At 45.9% G+C, this 16,039-nt stretch overlaps 1 protein-coding gene across 1 annotated transcript in view; it reads right to left on the bottom strand.

Annotated features, from left to right (window-relative positions):
* Window positions 1-15,498, bottom strand: part of LOC139322421 (maestro heat-like repeat family member 5) — a 31,566-nt gene extending 16,068 nt beyond the window's left edge. Inside the window, exons 1-11 of the mRNA XM_070951519.1 lie at window positions 15,127-15,498; window positions 8,570-9,011; window positions 7,713-7,849; window positions 6,216-6,311; window positions 5,055-5,171; window positions 4,099-4,221; window positions 3,416-3,565; window positions 2,692-2,811; window positions 2,052-2,131; window positions 1,412-1,547; window positions 958-1,053 (exon numbers count right to left, since the gene is read on the bottom strand). Of these exons, the coding sequence (XP_070807620.1) occupies window positions 958-1,053; window positions 1,412-1,547; window positions 2,052-2,131; window positions 2,692-2,811; window positions 3,416-3,565; window positions 4,099-4,221; window positions 5,055-5,171; window positions 6,216-6,311; window positions 7,713-7,849; window positions 8,570-9,011; window positions 15,127-15,498 (1,869 nt within the window). The remainder of the gene's footprint in view (window positions 1-957; window positions 1,054-1,411; window positions 1,548-2,051; window positions 2,132-2,691; window positions 2,812-3,415; window positions 3,566-4,098; window positions 4,222-5,054; window positions 5,172-6,215; window positions 6,312-7,712; window positions 7,850-8,569; window positions 9,012-15,126) is intronic.
* Window positions 15,499-16,039: the final 541 nt, after the last annotated feature.

A 16,039-nucleotide genomic window follows, 5' to 3' on the forward strand; every position in this document is an offset into this window, starting at 1 on the left:
TCAAAATTTGAACACTTGGCCAATGACTCATCTTTATGACGGTTGCAGCATCCCAGCTCGGTCACTAAATGAATGGCTGTATGTTGAGGACTTCCTGTATAAGTAGTCCTTGACTTACGACCAGAATTTGGGGTGCTTACCAAGGTGGATGTTAGGCGACTTGTGACTGGCTTTATGACCTTTTTTTGCCAGGGTTGAATGAATCCCTGTGGTCCTTAAGTGAATAATGCAGTCATTAGCCGAATCTCGCTTTCCCCGTAGACCTTGGCTTGTCAGAAGCCAGTTAGGCAGTTCGCCAATGGTGGTCAGATGACACCCCCCCCCCAGGATGCTGCAACCATCACAAATACAGGTAGTCCTCGACTTATGACCACAATGAGTCCAAAATTTCTGTTGCTAAAATGAATCCCATCGGCATCGACATAATCTGCATCGGTCAATTGCAGAAGGCAGCTTTACTCGGAACAGCTGCGAGGCTCTATGACAGGGGTGTCAAACTCGATTTCATGGAGGGCCGAATCAAGGTTGTGTTTGACCTCGAGGGGGGCGTGGCCGAGGTGGGAGTGGCCAGCTCAACGTCTCTCGTGTCAGGGGCACCTGTGGACTTCCCTGAGAGCCTCCCTCACTCTTATTATAATCTCCTCCCTCCCTTCTTCCCTTCCTCCTTGCCGTGGGACAAGAGAGACACGAATATCAGAGAAATAGTGGAATAGAATCATTAGTGAAAAGATGCCAGAGGAGGGACAAAACAAATGTAAATGACAAAAATGACCATCATTTTTTAACTATTGAAATGAGTTAAATTGAATGGTTGAATTGTCCCATGGGACGAGTTGTCCATCCAACAGCCACATTTGCCTATCCCGGGTCCTTGGGAGGGACTCGACAGCTGGACAGAATCGCCAAATCCAGCCTAAACATCTGGCTGACCAACCCCGAGAAAAAATCACTCTTTACCATCAAGACATCCTGCAGGGAATCCAAATTGGGAGCCTCGGACAGCAAGGCGGTGAGCATGGTGTTGCAGGTGGTCACCATCTGGTCATAAAAATCCTAGAAGGAGAAAAAGAATATCTAAAGGAAGAAGTGGTGTAAAGGAAGAAAGAGGAAGAAATCCAGGGCTGGGGAACTTATGGCCCTTTTAGGACGACTGGTGGACTGCAACTCCCAACAATCCTGAGCCAGCCACGGACTTCTGGGAGTTGAAGTCCACCCTTCTGCAATCAACGGAGCGGCCCGTCTTGCAGGGCTGGTTTTTCTTCCAGAGTTGGAGGAAATGCTTTCTCGGCTGAACACGAGGAACAAAAGGACATTGGGCTCGATGGATGGATCCAGAGTTTTGGAGGAGATTTTGAATCATGCTTATTTCCAGGTGGATCTCAGATGGCTTGGCTCCATCTGGACTGCTCACCTGAGTTTGAGCTGGTTGTCCTGGGCTGTTCACGTTCAGTTTTGTCACCAGGTAAGCCGGCAAGGAAAACACCTTCTGGATGCTTTTTCTCACCACTTTAGACCTCATCTCGGAGTTCAAGGGGGGCTTCATACGGCTGATGAAAGACGAGAAAAGAGGAGGAGGGTGAGAAGATCATAGACTCATTAGGCTAAAAGGGACCTCGGAGGTCTTCTACTCCAACCCTTGCTTGATGGTCCTTAAACCATCCTAGTCATATGGTTGTCCACTCTTTTCTTGAAAACCTCGAGTGATGGAGCACCCCCAACTTCTGGAGGCAAACTGTTCCACTGATGGATTGTTCTCGGTGTCAGGAAATTTCTCCTGGATCTCTCTTTGATAAGCTTCCATACATCGCTTCTCATCATGCTCTCAGCTACTTTGGAGAGGAAGGTGACCCCCTCCTCTCTGTGAGAGCCCCTCAAATATCAGAACTCCCCTCATCATCCTGGTTGCTCTTCCCTGCACTCTTTCTAGAGTCTCAACATCTTTTTTATATTGTGGTGACCAAAACAGGATGCAGGATTTCTCTCTCTCTCCCTCCCTCCTTCCTCTGTCTCTCTCTCTGTCTCTGTCTCTCTCTCTCTCGGCAGGTACATACCTCATGCAGGTGATGGTGATGATCGCTTGATGGAGATTTTCGATGGACAAGGGTTTCGCAGGCTCATCTTCAATGACTTCCTGAAAAGAGAAGGAAACCCATCTAAGAAAGAACCTGAGATATGGCCACCATCCAGCTGGCCCTCTTCCCAGCCCTACGCTTTTTCTGGTTGACACAGGAAGTCCCCAGCTTACAACTGGTCACTTAGCCACCATTTAAAGTTTTGAGGGATCTCTTCAGGACTACTTATGACCCAGATGCCAAGTTCCGAGAGGCGCCCCTTCCTCAGCGATCCTGTGACTCCATTTCAGTCACTTGGCCACCAGCTTGCATTGATGGCAGTTTGCAGTGTCCCGTGACCATGATTTAAGTCAGGGGTGGGTAACTTTGGCCTCTTGATGACCTATATAAAATTGGGAAGCCAGATTCCCTTAACAGCCGTGCGATTAACTGAACGAAAAGGATTCGGCTTACAACGGTGGCAAGACAGGTCGTACAATGGGCAGAATTCCCTTAACAAATGTCCCACTTAGCAACAAAACCTTTCAGGCTCCATTGATTGGCATTCAATTCGGTTCAAATTCACTTCCAAAAAGAAAGACGCCCAGGAGCACCTGCCTCCCTCCCTCTCCCCACTTACAACGATGTTTGTGACCAGTTCCTGTTTCTGGGGCAAATCGAGGTCTTGCCTCCTGCTGTTGGCAACAGCTTTGGTGATCATGATGATGGACCTCATGAAGGCTTTCTTCAGCCCTTCGTCCTGGAAAACCCCAGTGGGAATGAAAAGAAACCAGAAGGAAGAGGATGTATTTATTTATTGAAACCTTTACGTAGCCGATTGTCTTTGGTTGAACTCTGGGGGCCCCCAATCAAAGCATCCCTGGACACTCTGGGTTCTAGTCCCACTTTAGGATGAAAGGCAGCTGAGAGACTTTGGGCCAATCACCAGGAGATGGTGAGTTCTAGTCCTCCTTAGGGAAAAAGGCCAACTGTCTTTGGGCCAATCACCAGGAGACTGTGAGTTCAAGTCCCGCCCTAGGCACGAGAGCCAGCTAGGTGAGTTGGGGCCAGTCTCAATCCAAAACACGTCACAGAGTTGTTGTGTGGAAAGGAAGAAAGAGTGTAATGCACGAGCGCTGCCTTGAGGATAATAAATGCAACAAGACCATAGATTCTCCTCCTCCTCCTCCTCCTCCTCCTCCTCCTCCTCCTCCTCCTCCTCCTCCTCCTCCTCCTCTCCCACAACATGCTAGTTGGGTCATGAAATGTCTTTAAGAAATCAAACAAGCTAAGGACTCCGGATTATAATTGTTCTTGTGATTAAACTCAGCATTAAGAGAAGTAGAGGGTGGAAACCTGCCTACCTTTTTCATGCTGGAATACTGATAGAGTATTTCTGAGACAATGTTGTCCAGGAAAGGCATCATGTCCTCTACTTGCGCTCCCAGGACTGCCTGGCCATAGCAGAGTATTAATGTGGTCCGAATCCATCTCTCGGAGAGAGTCTGTGAGTCCTGTCAGTCCAAAGACGAGGGGGTCAAACTCTTTCCCAAAGCACCAGAAGACAAGACAAGAAGCAATGGATGGAAACTGATGGAGCTTCTTAGTCATCCAGGTCACGGTTGCCCCAAAGGGGCTTTTTCCAAAGGCAACTGGACTTTGTTTTTCCTTGAAGAGGTTTCGCTTCTCATCCCAGAAGCTTCTTCAGGTCTGACTTTGGTCAAAAGAGAAGAAGCTTTTTGGATGAGAAGCGAAATGTCTTCAGGAAAAAACCAAGCCCAGGCCTTTGGAAAAAGCACCTTTGGGTCTACTCGAGGTGTTTGTTGGGGCAGCTCCTAATCTTCTCTAGCCTTATAAAATAGTTCTCCAGGAGATGGAGATGGAGAATTTCAGCACCACCTACATCTACGAGATCTATGACCAATCTGAGGAGACCTGACAGCCTGGAGCCTAAGTCCTTCTAAGCACATTGGACTTTCCTTCCCAGAATCCCCCAGCCTCCTTCTGTACTGAGTTTCAGACCTTGCAACCCCATCCCTGGTCTTACCTCAATGGGGGCTTCTACTGCAAACGGTCCTCTTGTCTGCCTGAACTGGCCAGCCTCCTCCAGGGCCACCAGAATCTCAGGCAGGTGGCAAAAGGATGCCATTCGAATGGATTCCGAGATTCCCTAGGCAAAGCGATGTTTGTGAATTAGGACATTTATTGATTTATTGGTTCGATTTATATGCCACCCTTCTCCGGAGACTCAGGGCGGCTTACAATGCTTTAAGCAATAGCCTTCATACTTTTGTATAGACCTGCTTAGTAGGGCTTTCGCCCCCCCCCCCAGCGGTGTTCTTTTTTATACAAAGTCAGCTTATTGCCCCCACAATCCGGGTCCCCATTTTACCTACCTCGGAAGGATGGAAGGTTGAGTCAACCTTGAGCCTGGTGAGATTTGAACTCACAGTAATTGCCGGCAGCTGGCAGCTAAGTGCTACTTAACAGCACTTTAGTCCGCTGCACCACCAAGGCTCTTATTTGCACCTAACCCTTTGTCTTTACCTTCCGCTTTCTCCTCCCCTTCTCCACCTCCTGCTCCTCCTCCTCTCTGCAAACCCCAGGCCCTTCTAGCACTGATGAAATTACCTAGCTGGCTAATGAAATGTCTGCAACAAAACAACCAAGCACAGAGAGCACCAAGGACCCCACAGTCCTCCTCCTCCTCCTCCTCTCTGTAACCCCCATTCTCTTCTAGCACTGATGATGTTACCTAGCTGGGTCATAAAACATCTACAGGAAAACAACCAAGTTAAGAGAGCACCAAGGACCCCACAATTCTCCTCCTCCTCCTCCTCCTCCCTTCACCTCTATTCTGCAAAACCTGTTCTCTTCTGGCACTGATGAGGTGACCTAGTTGGGTCACTAAACGTCTGCAAGAAAACATCCAAGCTCAGAGAGCCCCAAGGACCCCACAAAGATGGAGGTCTCAGCCCCCGCAGGCATCCCACTGCCACTCACCTCTCGGTCTGTTTCTTCCTGGAGTGAAAAACTTAGAAGGCTTTGGAGCTGTTCCGTCACCAGGTCCTTCTGTGTTGAGTTTCGCAGTTTAACGCCATAATATTTGTAGAGGCTAATCTGAAGGTGGGAAAAAGAGTCCGTGAGTCCTAGGGAGCTCCACCAAACGGCCAGGAAAAGGAAATATAGGAGAAATTATGATCAAAAAAGGACTCCGTGTGGTCAAGCACACGGAAACTGGTCCTGGGTGACCTGATCGGGGAGATGGGCAGCATACGAATCTAATAAGTCAATAATTGCCATTTTGACTTTCTTCTTCTTCTTGAAAAGCTACTTTAACCCCCCTTCCCCCATCCCCATAGGTGCCCTTTGCTGATTCTCTGTTTGGCCGTCCTGAGATCCTTTATGGTTTCTGTGGAGATCTGGCAGCTTCATCTTTTTACATGCATTAGCTCTCCGTGGTGGATTGGGACAACTTGCCATGGCCCTCTTGGCTTGGCCAACTAACCATGGCCAACTAGCCATGGCCTACTTGCCGTGGCCAACTCACCAGGGAACAAGAGTTACACTAATAGCAGGGTTCCAATACCTCCAGGGTTGCCAAAAAGAGGAGGGGGTCAGCCTATTCTCCAAAGCACCCGAAGGCAAGACAAGAAACAATGGATGGAAACTTATCAAGGAGAGAACCAATCTAGAACCAAGGAGAAACTTCCAAACAGTGAGAACAATTAACCAGTGGAACAGTTTGCCTCCAGAAGTTGTGGGTGTTGCATCACTGGAAGCTTTTAAGAAGAGATTGGACAACCATTTGCCTGAAATGGGAAAGGGTTTCCTCCTTCAGTAGGGGGTTGGACTAGAAGACCTCCAAGGCCCCCTTCCAAGTCTGTAGTTCTATTAATCATTGTCTGTCTAATATTGAGGAAATGGTGGAACAGAAGCATCAAAGAAAGGAGGCCTCAAAGGAGGGACAAATGAAACATAAATGACAAATGTTAAAATGATTTTTAACATTATTGGAGAGAACGGAATGGTTGAATTAACCCGCGGTGAGTCTGCTGTGGCTCGTGGGCAGCCACGGTGAGTTGGCCATGGCAAGCTGTCCTCTTCTGATGTTGCATCTAAGATAACTGCGGCCCTAAAAGTGTAAAACCTCCGCATATTTACCTTGTCTTTAGACAAGACCTGGGACGTGCTTTGCTTCTGGTCGATGGGCGGCAATGCGCTTGTTTTCCTCCTGGGCAGTTTGTGGTCTGAAGGAATCTGCTTTGCCAACAACAACAAGAACAACAAAAAAGAAGTTGTGAGAAAGTGAAGGAGCAGAGGAAGGAACAGCTTTCTGTGTGTTTCCAAGGGGAGGATTGGTTTCCCTTCTGCGTCCGGATGCATATTATAAGTAATTTGACTTTTCTAGCTGGGACAGACACGAAGCACGTAACAAGGACCATCCGGATTGTATCAGCTGGAGCTGAGGCAGCTTTTGAGATGAACGGTTGGAAAATCTCTGCCACAAATTGTGAGAACTTGATTTATCACCATTTATTGTTGTGGCCCTCCAGCAGCCGAATCAGAGGAGGAGGAGGAGGCGTGGGAGTCAGGGCCAGCATCAAGGCAACCTGAGAGCTCCGAGGGGGAAGAGGGAATGGGGCTGGCAGAGAGAGAGAGACAGAGGAGGAGCCTGGGCCATCCGTCAGCCCTCAGATGGTGAGTCAACAGACCGCAGGTCTGGAGGTGGATGAGGAAGAGGAGGAGCAGCTGGGTCCAGTGCCTGATGCACGGATACACAGAAGGCAGAGGAGAGGAGAGCAGTGGAAATCTATGGGCCGGTCCTTGGGACAGACGAGCCACCATGGCTAGCGAAGCCCCTCCCTAGCTCTGGGGATAAAAGGCAGGGGGCGGAGATGAATAGATGTGGCAGACAACGATTCTTCTCCCTGCCGGATGGACTTGTTAGCCTGCGGTGAGAGAGAAACTTTTTGTCGGGGCTGCTGGCTCTCCTCATAAAGGAATCTTTGAGTTCACTTCAGAGGATTTGTCGTGTTTGGGTCAGAACATTTATTTACTGACTGTTCGAAGTTATAACGGGTAGTTTACAACTGAAAAAAATGGACTGTTTCTCACACTCAGGACCATTTCGCATTTCCGTGGCATGCAGAGAGCTTCCGGTCCCTGTTGTTGCTGCCCAGCATTCAGTGCCAGACAGTGCAACAGGGCGGATGGTTGTCTTGTAGGTCTTAGATTTAAGATGGGTGGCCATTCGTCTGTCCAGTAACACACTGGTGAGTTCTCGCCAACGTATCCAGGCTGCATTCTCCTTTGCTCTCACCTCGCCATTGATGTCACCATTGACATTGGAGGTGGGATCCCAGATACCAAAAAATGTCCACCTTCTTTAGGTTTTCTCCATTGATTTGAAGCATTCTGGGGTGGTGACAGTCCCTAAGTACCCAGTCTTGATGTTGAGGTGGAGTCCAAAATGGTTGAGGCGATCATTCCATGGTCGTTCCATGATCCTTCCAGCAAGGACCCCATAGTTCAGCAAATTCTCCATAACTACATTTGTCTACTTTTGGGATAAATGATCTCCACCGAGGCAGCCCTGGCTTCTGGACCCTCTCCATGATGGACCTCAGGGCCCACCGCGACACAAACCCAGCTGCTTACCTGGAAAGGACGAAGATGGTCCAAGATGGTCTCTAATATTTCTCTCTCGTCCATCAGATCCAAGATTTCTTTGACGGGTCTGCCTTTCAATGGCTTCCTGCTCTCCCATAAGTTTCTGAAGCACTCGTCCGAGAGTTCTGAGAAGAAGAGACAGACAGAGATTGATGGGCAATTCGACAGGACAAGCCTTCTCAAAGCAGAGAGAGACAAGGAGTGCGTAGTGGATCACCAGGCTGAGCCTGAGGGAGGGGTCAAATATGTCAAAAGTCTCAAGGCCCTGATCTTCCTGTCCTTAGACAACCATCTTATATATGGAATTGGAATTTTTTATTGCTTTGAAATTTCATGATGTTGTAATCTTATAATTTAAATCTAGCCTTTGAAAAAGGCTAAGAGGGAGGGGTCTTTCCTCACCTCTGAGGGTAAGATGTTCCCTAATACAGTGGCAGCGGTAGAGAAGACCCTCTTCCTAGACCCCACAGTCGAAACTCTTTGACTGATGGAGTCTGCACCATAACGTCCCTACCTGATGAAGGATGATTGCAGGATTTGGATTTGGGTAGTCTAGGAAAAGGAAGGAAGGGTGTACTAGTGACATGAGAGCAGTCTTCCAGTATTTGAGGGGCTGGCACACAGAGGAGGGGGTTCAACTTATTTTCCAAAGCACTAGAAGGTAGGAAGAGAAACTTATTGCTTAATGCAATTGGTCTCTGGAGAAGGAAGACCTCTAAGGTCCCTTCTGGCTCTGTCCTGATGGATTGATTGATGGATGGCTGGATGGATGGATTGTGTGGGGTGGGCTGATGTGATAGGACAAGGCTGGTTCCATAGGTAGCCCAGCCCTGTAGCGTCTATACCTGGATACGAAGGCAGGAGGGCGACTGGAGAGCGTTTTCTCCCCGGAGCCCTTTCCCTCTCGGGCCTCCTTGGCAAGGGAGGGGGCTCCTTCAGGCCAGCCTTGATCTCCCCCTGAGGAGCCCTCGGAGGGGTCCTGGCAGTTGTCCTGCGCAGTAAATCGGGCAGCACCAGTGCTGGAGGCTGCACCTTGTTCCTCATGTCTACTGGAGCTGGCGAACCCTTTACAAGAAGGGGCAAGACCTGCGTGGTTCTTTGAGTGGCCGAAGAAGTGGATGGGTGTGAGCCAGAGAAGTCAGCTTCCTGACTCTTCCACTGCCGTGAGTCATTATTCGTAATTTGTGGATGGGACTCCTTGCTGTCCTTCTTCTTCAAGAAGGGCAACTTTTTTAGCATGTGGTCCATCCTCTCGTGAAGAGGGAGTTCTTGAACTGGATGGAGATCCTGTCAATAAAGGAGAAGTTTTGTAACTCCAGATTGAAAGGAGGGGTCCTTGGTGCTCCTATCTATTTATCTATTTATCTATCTATCTATCTATCTATCTATCTATCTATCTATCTATCTATCTATTTATCTATCTATCTATCTATCTATCTATCTATCTATCATCTATCTATCTATCTATCTATCTATCATCTATCTATCTATCTATCTATCTATCTATCTATCTATCTATCTAGTTGTCTATCTATCTATCTATCTATCTATCATCTATCTATCTATCTATCTATCTATCATCTATCTATCTATCTATCTATCTATCAATCATCTATCTATCTATCTATCTATCTATCTATCTATCATCTATCTATCTATCTATCTATCTATCTATCATCTATCATCTATCATCTATCTATCTATCTATCTATCTATCTATCATCTATCATCTATCTATCTATCTATCTATCATCTATCTATCTATCTATCATCTATCTATCTATCTATCTATCTATCAATCCTCTATCTATCTATCTATCATCTATCTATCTATCTATCATCTATCTATCTATCTATCTATCATCTATCTATCTATCTATCTATCTATCATCTATCTATCTATCTATCTATCTATCTATCATCTATCTATCTATCTATCATCTATCTATCTATCTATCTATCTATCATCTATCTATCTATCATCTATCATCTATCATCTATCTATCTATCATCTATCATCTATCTATCTATCATCTATCTATCTATCATCTATCATCTATCATCTATCATCTATCTATCTATCTATCTATCTATCTATCTATCTATCTATCTATCATCTATCTATCTATCTATCTATCTAGTTGTCTATCTATCTATCTCTATTTATCACATGTTCTTCCTGGGTCAACAAGCTCAGACTGCCCAAGGAGCTGCTGATGTACAGAGGAATTTGGGAGTCTCTCCTTTGTACCTCTACAACTGTCTGGTTTGGCACAGCAACCAAACTAAAAGTCCCCTAAAGAGACGGCAAGGAAATTACAGGCAGCAGAGAGAAAGCAGAGTTGCTTAGCTCGTTCTTTGCATCGGTCTTCATGCAAAAAGAAACTATAGCCCAACCTACCAACAACGTAACTGTGAAAGACAGACTAGAAATAACAGTTGAAAGGCTTCAGCGAGGTATTTGACAAAGTAGAACACTCCCCTCCGCTCTGCTCTGTTCTACTCTGCTCAACACAACTCAACTGAACTCAACTATCCTCTACTCTCCTCAACTCTCCACAGCTCCCCTCTCATCCCTTCTGCCTTTATATCTCTGCCCCAGGGGCTGTGACATCACCGCATTATGTTCTCATGGGGGACAGCTGGTGTCATGACCCAAGGGGCCTCTTACTCCCCAAGATAATAGGGATGGGATATGGAGGGTCCCCTGGATAACCCCCTTGATAACATTAGCGACATTATGGGGAGCAAAGCTAGGGGTCACTATGGAATGACCCACTGTGATGGTGTCCCTCAATGTGCTAGATCTCAAAAGAACCTAACCAAGATTAAGGCTGATCAACTTTGTTCTTTGATTGGCTAAGTCTGCCACTGAGCATAGGACTAAAACATTCCAAATTAGTAAGGGAGTAAGGCAAGGTTGCCCCCTATCCCCTTTATTGTTTATTTTGGCCTTAGAAGTTCTTTTACGTAAAATTAGAATTAATGAGATAATAAAAGGACTGAAGATCAGGAAGGAAATTTACAAGACGCAAGCATTTGCAGACGATGTAGCCTTAATCCTTGAAGACCCCATAGAATCAGGACCAAAAGTGCTAGAGGAATTAAGTAAATATGGAGAGGTGGCAGGCTTCACATTGAACAAAACCAAAACCAAAGTATTGATTAAGAATACAACTGAGAGACAGAAAAACAAGTATTAGGACTACAGGTTGCCAAAAAAATTAAATACCTAGGAATTTGGATTATATCAAGATGTTCGACCTTAAAAGACGACAATTATACTCCCCTAATTAGGAAGATGAAACAAGACCTTGACAGATGGAAGAAATAAGATGATCACTTTTGGGCAAGATAGCCACAATTAAGATGAATATTCTCCCCAGAATACTATTTTTATTCCAAAACATACCGGTAAATTTAGAGAAAAAGTTTTTTTTAGAATTAGACAAAATCATCAGAGAATTTATATGGGAGGGGGAAAAACCAAGGTTTTCTATTAAAATTTTAAGGGGCAAAAGAGATATAGGTGGATTTGGACTCCCCGATTGGGAAATATATTACAGGGCAGCTAAGCTAGTCTGGATAAGAGATTGGATCACCCTGGAAAATGAGAGGATTCTTACCCTAGAAGGCCACGATTTGCAAAAAGGGTGGCATGCCCACATTTGGGATGTAGAGAAGAAAAGGAAGACATATTTCCATAGACATAAAATTAGAGACTCATTGATACAAACATGGACCCCGATTAGGCAAAGATATTACAAAAAAATTCCAAGTTGGCTCTCAACAATGGAGGCCCTGATCCACCCCAATAGATGGGGGATGGAGAAAATGGGCAGATACAAAGATATCTTAGACAAAGGAGGGAATCTTAAATCAAATGATACTTTACGAGAGCAAGGAATAACTTTAGATTGGTGGACCTATTCACCAATAAAATCTAGATATCAGAAAGACAAAGAACAATACGGTTTAGAACTTGGATCAAATGGATTGGATAAAGTCCTGATGGGAACAAATAAAAAGATTCTGGCCAAACTATACAACTATTTATTAGGTGATGACAAGTCCGAAGATATCACAAAGAATCAAATAAATGCATGGGAGAAAAATATAGGGCGTGATATAAATTTTGGGGAATGGGAGGAGGCATGGAATAGGAATCTTAAATTGACTACAGCTGCGACATACAAGGAAAACCATTATAAAATGCTACATAGATGGTATTTAGCCCCGGCCAGACTAGCAAAGATATACCCTAATATACATCCTAATTGTTGGCAATGTGGCCACGGTCAAGGCACCTTCTTTCACATGTGGTGGACATGCCCAGAAGCGAAAGGATATTGGAACAAGATCAGGAGATGGTTATATGAAATAATTGGCGAAGATATTGAATTAACACCAGAGATATTTCTCCTGGGAATAGTAAAGAAGCCATATGGAAAGGAAAAGATACATTTAATGATCCACATAATTAGAGCCGCCAGATTGGCATACGCACAGTACTGGAAAGAGAAAACCCAACCACCAGAAGAGCTCACAATTAGGAAAATATTGGAGTGAGCAGAGATGACTAAATTAACTCATGAATTAAACGATGATGAGAAGTCAGTTTATTATATTGTGTGGGAAAGGTGGTACAAGTGGATGCATGATAAAATGAAAGAAAGACCTAAAGGTGTGTTAAATAACGGTAAAAAGTGATTTGAAATATCACCAAGTATTATTTATGTATATAGTTAAAACACTGCACATCTGATACTAACTGAAAATGTCAGTACACTTATGTTTTTTTTCTTTTTTGTAAAAAATCTCAATAAAGTTTCTCAAAAAAAACACAAAAAACATTAGCGACATTATGGGGAGCAAAACTAGGGGTCACTATGGAATGACTCAGTGTGATGGTGTCCCTCAACGTGCTAGATCTCAAAAGAACCTAACCAAGATTAAGGCTGATCAACTTTGTTCTTTGATTGGCTAAGTCTGCTACCGAGCTTGGTTTTTTAATTTTTCTTATTATGAGATATGAGATATATGAGATATGATATACTGATGTAGGGTTTCCTGCATGGGCAGGGGTTGGATTAGGAGACCTCCAAGGTTCCTTCCAACTCTCTAATTCTATTCTATTCTATTCTATTCTATTCTATTCTATTCTATTCTATTCTATTCTATTCTATTCTATTCTATTCTATTCTTATGGAGTCCTTGGCTTACAACCGTTCTTTTAGTGCTGGTTCAAATTACAACAGCACTGAACAAAGTATTTTTCACACTTATGACCATTCTGGCATCTCCACGGTCATATGATCAGAATTTGGACCTTTGGCAAGTGACTCACATTTATGACAGTCGCCGTGTCCCAGGAGTCACGTGATCCCCTTTTGCGGCCTTCTGACAAGCAAAGCCAAGGGGGAAACCTGATTCACTTAACAACCATGTTACTAATTTAGGAATTGCAGTGATTCACTTAACAACTGGCAACAAAAATGTTGGGCTCAGTTGTGGTCGTAAATCGAGGACTACTTGTATATATGATTTTTTGGGGGGGTCCAGTTTCTGCACTGCCCATCATCACTGAAGTGTTGTAGTAGTTTTGGTAAAACTCTCCAACGATACAAAAGCTGCAGTTGAAAACAAAGTTTTTTTTAAAAAAAGCCAAACAGGTTTGTTTTTTTAAAAAAGGTAAAAGGGACAATTGCAGAGTTGAAAGGAGAGGAAGCTCCTTCTTCCCCAACCCCCCCCCCCCATGGCTTGCAGGGCCCCCTTGGGCCCCCAGACAGCTGGCAGAGTTGAGTCTTCATGCTCTTGGGGAAGGTCAGGAGGTTTGGGGCCTGCCTCGTCTCTGGGGCTGGGCTACCTAGACGTACAGCCACAATTCAGCTCAAGAGGCTTGGCAACTGGCATGTACTTATGACGGTTGCAGTGTCCCGAGGTCCCATGACCCCTTTTCTGACTTTCTGACCAGCAAAGATGATGGGGATGTGAGGGATCTCACAAAGATCGATGGTTCGTTGAGGCCACTTCCAAGAAAAGGCAGCACGCAAGGATGCAATCACGTTGAATCTTTATTTAGAAGTAAAGTAGAGTAAAATGAGTTCCCTGGCATGGAGGCATCCATGCCTGGATTGAGCCCATGGTTCAGTCCTGTAGGAAGTTAGAACAAGAGCCAAAGAGCAGCCCCTGTGCAGGGATTCTTATAGGGGCCCCTGGACTCTCCCTTACCAAAGTGTGAGGGGGCCGGAGGGCCATTAACTCTCCCCAATGGGGCTGCAGGGGCCGGAGCCCTTTGGCCCACCAGTGGGATCAAAGGTGCCTCTTTGCTCCCATCTGGTGGCCTTTTAAGAAACTGCCATGGCTGGCACAAAACACCTAACAATTCCCCTTCTTGCCAGCCAATGACAGGTGCCAGTGAGTATGAGTGAGGGGGTGAGCAGGTGTCATAGACATGCAGATGCATCGTTTACAGGAGCAAACACAAACGCTTACACAGAAGGTTGTGTCGGTCAATGGGCACAGGTTTTGTGAACAGATCAGCTAACTGGTTGGTTGTATTACAATGTTTGATGTGTACAAACCCCATTCTGGCAAGCTACCTGACATTCTTGTAGCAGATGTCTATGTGGCGTGACCTAGAGCCCACCGTGTACGCCCCCGAGATTCCAATTGCGGCCGTGTTATCTTCTTGAATTTGGATGGGCAGAGTAGGAGGTGCCCAGATGCTCGTTACCAGAGCATTGAACCAAATCAAGTCATTTGTTGTGTCCGATAGGCTGGCATATTCTGCCTCGGCCGTGGAGCAAGAATCAATTTTTTGCTGCCTAACATGCCAATGGATAGGACAGCCATTTAGCAGTATGAGGAAACCAGAGGTGCTCCGTCTACTCTTGGTGTCACCAGCCCAGTCTGCGTCCGAGTAAGCGGAGAGCTGGGCCGGCTTCCCCTTCTCTGGTTCCAGCATAAAGAGGGCATTGGCCGTGCCCCTGAGGTACCTAAGTACCCTCTTGACAGCATTCCAGTGGAATTCCTTTGGGTTTTCCACATGCCTGGACAATAGATTTACAGCTAAAGCTATGTCAGGCCTGCTCCAATTGCTAATGTATAGCAAGGAGCCAATCACAGATCTATATAATTTATTATCTGTGAACTCAGGGCTGTCCTTGTCATTATGGCCATAGTAGTCACTTTGCATGGGGCTATGCGTTGAGTTAGACTCCACCATTTTGCATTTGGCCAACAACTCCTCAATTTTTTGGGGGGGGGATAATGCAAATCCCTTTTTAGTGGCCAAGATATGTACGCCCAGGTACCTGTCAACCCGCCCCAAGGACTTCAGAGTAAACTTTTCCCCCAGGGCCTTGGCAAATTCATCACACCTTTCCTTGCCAGGCCCTACATATAGGAGGTTGTCCATGTAGACCAAAACCCATTCTGTATCACCTTTGGTGTCACGTGTGAAAACGCACTCATCTGCATGAGATGCCCTAAAGCCAATTTGCTCTAAACCCTTTTTAAGGCAATCGTACCAGAGTTTCCCCGACTGCTTGAGGCCATATAGTCCCTTTTGGAGCAACCATGTCTTTCCCCCCTCCTGCTGGTAACCAGGAGGGGCCCTCACGTAGATCTGCCAGTCCAAGTTGGCGTGGAGGTAGGACGTCTGGATGTCAAATTGGTAGACTTTCTTCCCCAGAGCAGCTGCAGTTACGAGGGCGGCCTTGACACTTTCTGCCCGGACAGTCAGAGAATAGGTTTCTATGTAGTCCTCCATGTAGCGTTGGGCGAACCCCTGTGCTACCAAGCAGGCCTTGTACAGGTAGTGGCCACTGGCAAGTGGTTGGCCTTGAAAACCCACCTTGTGCCAATGACCTTCTTCTCTTTTGGTGGTTGCCTGGGGGTGAAGATCTTGAGCTTTCTCAGGCTCTCCATCTCCTGTTCCATCGCGAGCTGCCACTTCTCCTGTTCTTCGATGGGCAGCTCCGGGATGTCAGAGAAAGTCTTTGGGATGACACGACGCTGTTGACAGACACAACGTGACCAATGTCAATTCTCTTCGGTGGGACCTTTTCTTTGTCAAGCTGCAAGCAAAGCAGAATATAGGTGGAAGTATAAGTCAGTCTTGACACGCACCCAGACTCCGTCAAGCAACCAGAGCAGGTGTTACCAGGGTGCACCAATCTGTACCCACAGTTACTTGTGCTGACCCCCAGTGGATCAGCTGAAGCTCTTGCACGGTCTTCAAAGGCTTGTCCCAACACAAGTTGGATCAGCATGTGTGACAGTGGCAGGAATTAGTGTGATTGTCACATGAG

The sequence above is a fragment of the Pituophis catenifer genome, unplaced genomic scaffold, assembly GCF_029215685.1.
Source record: "Pituophis catenifer annectens isolate HBS135680 unplaced genomic scaffold, rPitCat1.0.hap2 SCAF_10, whole genome shotgun sequence".
NCBI lineage: Eukaryota > Metazoa > Chordata > Lepidosauria > Squamata > Colubridae > Pituophis > Pituophis catenifer.